This window comes from Podarcis tiliguerta (genome assembly GCF_965153285.1).
Source record: "Podarcis tiliguerta genome assembly, chromosome: Z".
NCBI lineage: Eukaryota > Metazoa > Chordata > Lepidosauria > Squamata > Lacertidae > Podarcis > Podarcis tiliguerta.
Window position 1 is genome coordinate 32,736,322 of NC_139553.1, and position 6,089 is coordinate 32,742,410.

Genomic DNA, 6,089 nt, shown 5'->3' on the forward strand with positions numbered 1-6,089 from the left:
TAAGTAACTATGCAACCTTTAGAAGACATCTGAAAGCACCCCAGGAATGGGAAGTTTCTAATGTTTTATTGTGTTTTTGTAGTGTTGGAAGTCACCCAGAGTGGCTGGGACAACCTAACCAGATGGGTGGGGTACTATTATTATTATTATAATTATTGTAATTAAAGCAAGCAGCTCTTTTTTTTGCAGGCAAGAGGGTCTCCTCTTGCTTGCAGCCATGCTTACACATTGCAGGCTTTTTTTCTTCCTCCCCACCACCTGATAGGGAGAGAAAAACAAGGCTTTGCCAATCCTCTACTTGGTTGTTGTGCCCACCTGTCAGAGTTGGCCCGCCAGAAAGGTTCTCCACCACTGTATTAGGGGTAGGCAGCACAGTGCTGTTGAACTCCCAACTCCCATCAACCATAGGCAGAGTGGCCATTAGCCAAGGGTGATGGGAGTTGTAGTCCAGCAACATCTCTCTGTGTGTGTTTCACATGTTCCTTCCACCTGTTTTTTAAAAAAAGTTTATTTATTTTCATTTGTAACAATTAAACATTTCAACAACATGAAACAATTCCTACATATCAATCTTCGACTTCCCAGACTTCCCTCCTCCTTTTTCTGCGGTTCCATGAATTTATTTTCATTCTTTTCCCCTGCATATCCCAATTAACTCTATTCTTTTTTCCTCATCTAATTCATATATCTTTTAGAAACTGCATGTTTTTACAACAATCTTGCTAATGTCTTGTTTGCAACATATCTGTAAATATTCAATAAACCATTTCCATTCCTTACTAAAAAAAGTTTATTGTCTTGATTTCTTATTCTTCTGGTAAGTTTTGCCGTTTCTGCATAGTCCATTCGTTTCCGTAACCATTCTTCTCTCGTTGGGACTTCTTTCCATCAAGTTCCCTCTACTAGGTGCTGAAAGCGGTATCCTGAAAGTCTCATTCTTTTCTTATTTCCTCTCTGAACACTGCCAAGATGATGAAGAAGCAGTTGCCCCCTGAACCGGTGCCTGGTGGCCAGTCTAGGACGAGGAAAGTTGTGGCTCTCTATGACTATCTCCCCATGACTGAACAGGACCTGGAGCTGCAAAAGGGCAAAGAGTATGTTGTCCTGGAGGAGAGCAATGAGTCCTGGTGGAGAGCACAAGACCAGAACGGGTAAGAGACCCAAAACAGACAGTAGGGGGGAGAACAGTGCAAGGCCACTGCCAAGAGCCCACTCTCCGCTTGCACACCCCCTGTCCCACAGGTGGAGATGAGGGGAAAGTAGATTTAGTTATCATTTAAAGGTGAACCTCACGAATCCACATTTTCCAGGGTGGGGTAGGAACATATGAGAATGGAGTCGGCTGTCCTTCGAAATGTGCACTTCTCATAATTTTGCTGTGCAGATTTGCAGCCAAGTAATACGCGGTGGCGCTGTGGGTTAAACCAAAGAGCCTAGGACTTGCCAATCAGACGGTCGGCGGTTCGAATCCCTGTGACGGGGTGAGCTTCCGTTGCTCGGTCCCTGCTCCTGCCAACCTGGTTCGAAAGCACTTCAAAGTGCAAGTAGATAAATAGGTACCACTCTGGCGGGAAGGTAAACGGCGTTTCTGTGCGCTGCTCTGGTTCGCCAGAAGCAGCTTAGTCATGCTGGCCACATGACCTGGAAGCTGTACGCTGGCTCCCTCGGCCAATAAAGCGAGATGAGTGCTGCAATCCCAGAGTCAGCCACGACTGGACCTAATGGTGAGGGGTCCCTTTACTTTTACTTTAATACGTGCAAGAATGCACTTACTGGGATAAAGTGTGCATAAACATGTATTTATTAGTGAAGACAGCACACAAGGATGCGTTATTCTGGGAGAAATTGCTTTGCAAAAAATGTACTCTTAGGGAAAATTCAATACAAAGCATGTATATGTTAGGAGAAAATGTATGGTGCTTGTCATGGACTGGTTGGGTGCAGAGGAATGTCCTGGGAGGAAATAGCTGAGGAACCCCCAAGGGAAGAAGGCTCAGAGCCCGGAGAGTGGTGGTAGGACAACCATGAGTGGTCAGAGGGAGAAACCTGAGAGGAGGTGGTGTCGGAAGCTGGAGAGGTAACAAGCCTTACTGAGCAGGGAGAGTCTGTGGCAGAGAGAAGTCCAGAATCAGAAGCTGGAGCAGAAGGATGGGAAGAGGGAGATCAAGAAGCAGAGATTAGTCAGGCTGGTCACAGGTGTTTCTCTCTCCTGATGTGACAAGCTCCCCTCTCTCCTGGTCTCCCAGAACTAGGTGAGGCGTGAAGAGAGGAGAGGAGAGGTTGGCTGCCATAGGTGCAGTCTTTGGTTGTTTGGGGAAAGCCCTGGAGAGGAGGGGACAGGCAGCTGTGAGGAGTTGGGGACTTTCAGTCTTGGCAACTGATTTTCATGGAAGACCACCAGGAATGAGCTGCTCTTCTCATTAGGCCTGGCACTCAACAACCAACAACAACAATTTATTATTTCTACCCCACCCATCTGGCTGGGTTTCCCCAGCCACTCTGGGTGGCTTTCAAAAGAACATTAAAAACAGAATAAAACTTGAAACGTTAAAAACTTCCCTAAACAGGGCTGCCTTTTAGATGCCATCTAGTCTTCTAAAAATCAGATAGTTGTTTATTTCCTTGACATCTGATGGGAGGGCGTCCCACAGGGCGGGCACCACTACCGAGAAGGCCCTCTGCCTGTTCCCTGTAACTTCACTTCTTGCAGAGAGGGAACTGCCAGAAGGCCCTCGGAACTGGACCTCAGTGTCTGGGCTGAACGATGGGAGTGGAGACGCTCCTTCAGGTATACTGGGCCAAGTCTGTGGAGATCGTGTTTTTGCTAATAAAGAGATGGACTTTCAGCCAAGCCAAAGCATTTGAGCCTGGGACCTTCCGCATGCAAAGTCAGCGCCCTTCCGTTGAGCTACAGCCCTTTCCTCTTGGGTTCCTGTCAGCTGCATAGGGAGTGGCTCATGGTGTTGTTGTTTTCTTTCACCCTACAGGAAAGAAGGCTACATTCCCAGCAACTATGTCACAGAAACAAAAGATTCTCTGGAGATGTATGAGTGAGTTTCCTTGTAACTGTGGGCCTGAGGGCAGAAGTTAAATGTTATGAAAAAAACATAAGAATATCTGTCCCTTTGTATTTGTAATAAGATACAGAGTGTGGACTGGGGGTAGTGATGAGGGGGGAAATGTGTTTGGCGAACCCACCAAATCTACAAATCGAGAACCAAGCAACAGCTCTCCTTCAAAATTCACACTTCTCCAAATTTTATTATGCCATTCTTCAACTAAAGAATGCATACTAAAATTGTGTATAATCATGAAAAGCTCATGCAGACATAGTGGATAATACACAAAAATGCATTCAATTGGGGTGGGGTGGGGAACAACTTGCAAAATGTTTATCCTAGGCAGAATTGCATATACAGTGGTGCCCCGTAAGACGAATGCCTCGCAAGATGGAAAACCCGCAAGACGAAAGGGTTTTCCGTCTGCAGAGGCGCTTCGAAGAACGAATTTCCCTATGGGCTTGCTTCGCAAGACAAAAAATGACGAAAAAAATTGAATTTCCCCCCCCTCCAAAACCCCTTATTTTGAATCGCTAAACTGCTAAAAGCATTTTAGCAGCAAAACCGCTAATCCCCCACCCCTTAAAAAGCCGTTTTTAGCCCTTAAAATGTCAATAGCGCTAATAGCGCTACTCCGTCAATGGGCTTGCTTCGCAAGACGAAAAGACCGCAAGACGAAAAGACCCGCGGAACGGATTCTTTTCGTCTTGCAAGGCACCACTGTAATAGGAGATAAGCACCAAAACATACACATGAATTTTTTGCAGAGTTTTTTTTATAAAAAAAAATCACAAATAAATGCAGAAATGGGGCAAACCAAATTTCTGATTAGAAAAAATAGAACAGGAGAAACCAGAATTGACAATGTTATCTATTCCTCTGTAGTGTTTCATATTTGTAGTAGAGAACCGGTGGCTGGGAAGGGGAGGGCCCTGTCCTTTCTGCCTTTTGAATCTTTTTTGCAAATGCCTCCCATGACAACCCATTTTTCATCACACCCCCCCCCCCCACCCCTGCTAACAGGCCAGGGAAAGCAGAAATATGGCAAAGGGGGAACTGGCGTCAAGGGAGAATTGATTTCATGGGGGAGAATTGATGGGTGCAGGAGTGGTTAAGCATCCGTCTCATTTTCCTGACAGCTCATCCCTTACAAAATACTTCCATTGCCCCCAGGTTTGCAACCTTGGAGAACACACATTTGCCAAGGTACCTAGTAATCTGCCCTGATTGGGTGGGAAATGTTTGAGCTTTATGTTAACGTTTCACCCCAGATGTAGAGGTTCACCACCTCCCACCTCCCAGCCCTCTTCTTTGCAGTTCCTCCCTAGCAAATATTATGTCATGTTTCAGGTGGTATTTGAAAAACATAACTAGAAGGCAAGCAGAGGAACTGCTGAAGCAAGAGGTGAGTGTATAAGTACTTCCTTTCTTCTTTCCTTCCTCTTTCACTGTGAGAGTTAAATTATAAAGTCAGCGGATAATATTAAAAATGCCCAAATGTATATCTGCCTATATACATAAAAATGTAAGGCAGTCATCATGCTGCAGTTCCCATGGGCACGCCAACTTCCGGTGCAACAACAGAATGTCTGGATGGCAGGTGAGCAAACAATGTGGATGGCAGGCGGCCCAGGGGAGCTATTTTACTGAGTGAGGGAAGCACTTCAGAGAGTGACGTCCTCTTCTCCATTAAACACGGCTGTTGAGAGGTGTAACAGGGCAGGCAAGGCACTTCAGAGAGTAGTTTGGCAATCAGCTCTGTGCAGTGCCTCTGTTAAACAGTTCACCTGGGTTGCCTGCCATCCAGGCATTGCTCACCTGCTTGCCATTCCGTTGTCATGCTGGCTGTAGACCAGAGCCCATGGTGAGTGTATGCAAAGCATGAGAAAGGGGGGGGGACAGCTACTAATACCCACTTCCTCCAAAAAAGTAAAAGAAGAAGAAAACCCCGGGGGGGGGGGGGAATTGTTATGCATTTTATATCAATCAGTAATGGGTCCAGGGGGTTGGACCTTTCCATTCTAATTTTCCATCAGTGTTACCTTTCATGTAGGCATCTGGGGGTGGGGGGAAATGAGCAACAGGGATCTTTCCAAAATATGTGGTTCCACACTCAGGGGCTTTTGAACACACTTCAGTGTCTTTTTGCCAAAACATGTTAAGCCCTCACTTTTGTTTAGGTTAAAGGTAAAGGTAAGGGGACCCCTGACCATTAGGTCCAGTCGTGACCGACTCTGGGGTTGCGGTGCTCATCTTGCTTTATTGGCCGAGGGAGCCGGCATACAGCTTCCGGGTCATGTGGCCAGTATGACTAAGCTGCTTTTGGTGAACCAGAGCAGTGCACGGAAATGCCGTTTACCTTCCCGCCTATTTATCTACTTGTACTTTGACGTGCTTTCAAACTGCTAGGTTGGCAGGAGCAGGGACTGAGCAACGGGAGCTCACCCCGTCGTGGGGATTTGAACTGCTGACCTTCTGCTTGGCAAGTCCTAGGCTCTGTGGTTTAACCCACAGCGCCACCCGCGTCCCTTGTTTAGGTTACATAGCTGCTTTTCTACCACCTTAATCAAAATGGCAAGGTGTCTGTGAGTCTTTATCAAAAGCAGCAAAAACTGTACACAAAAGATTAAGCAGATTCTGCAGGAGCGACTGCTCTGTTGCCTTTATAAAACATACCCTAGCATATGGAAGTGATGCATATGTAGGTCTAGCAATACCCAGATTTTAACGCCCTCTTCCATTACCTATGGCTTCAGTGATGGGGGGCCCTTTACAGAGTATTTTGTCAAATTGCTATTGAAGTGCTTCTGCTGACCCTATTTTAAAAGGGGTTGGGGCAAGCTATGGGGGGGCGGGGTTTGCAAATGGGAATTTTGGCCAAGCTGTGAGGGGATAGATGAGGAGGTGGGAGAGTTGTAAATGAAGGGAGGGCAAAGACTGAGGTTACATTGGTAGGTTCAAAACACTAGATATGACTTCTTCAGGGTCAAGGACATGCAGGTCCCTGAACCTGCTGCAGTTCGCACTAGG

General features: G+C 46.4%; 1 protein-coding gene across 3 annotated transcripts in view; it reads left to right on the top strand.

The window, feature by feature from the left end:
• The window catches only part of BTK (Bruton tyrosine kinase), a 48,284-nt gene that overhangs the window by 21,954 nt on the left and 20,241 nt on the right, over window positions 1–6,089 (top strand). For all 3 annotated transcript variants that reach the window (XM_083424329.1, XM_083424330.1, XM_083424328.1), the window contains 3 exons: window positions 970–1,151; window positions 2,988–3,050; window positions 4,410–4,464. In XM_083424329.1, the coding sequence (XP_083280455.1) occupies window positions 970–1,151; window positions 2,988–3,050; window positions 4,410–4,464 (300 nt within the window). The remainder of the gene's footprint in view (window positions 1–969; window positions 1,152–2,987; window positions 3,051–4,409; window positions 4,465–6,089) is intronic.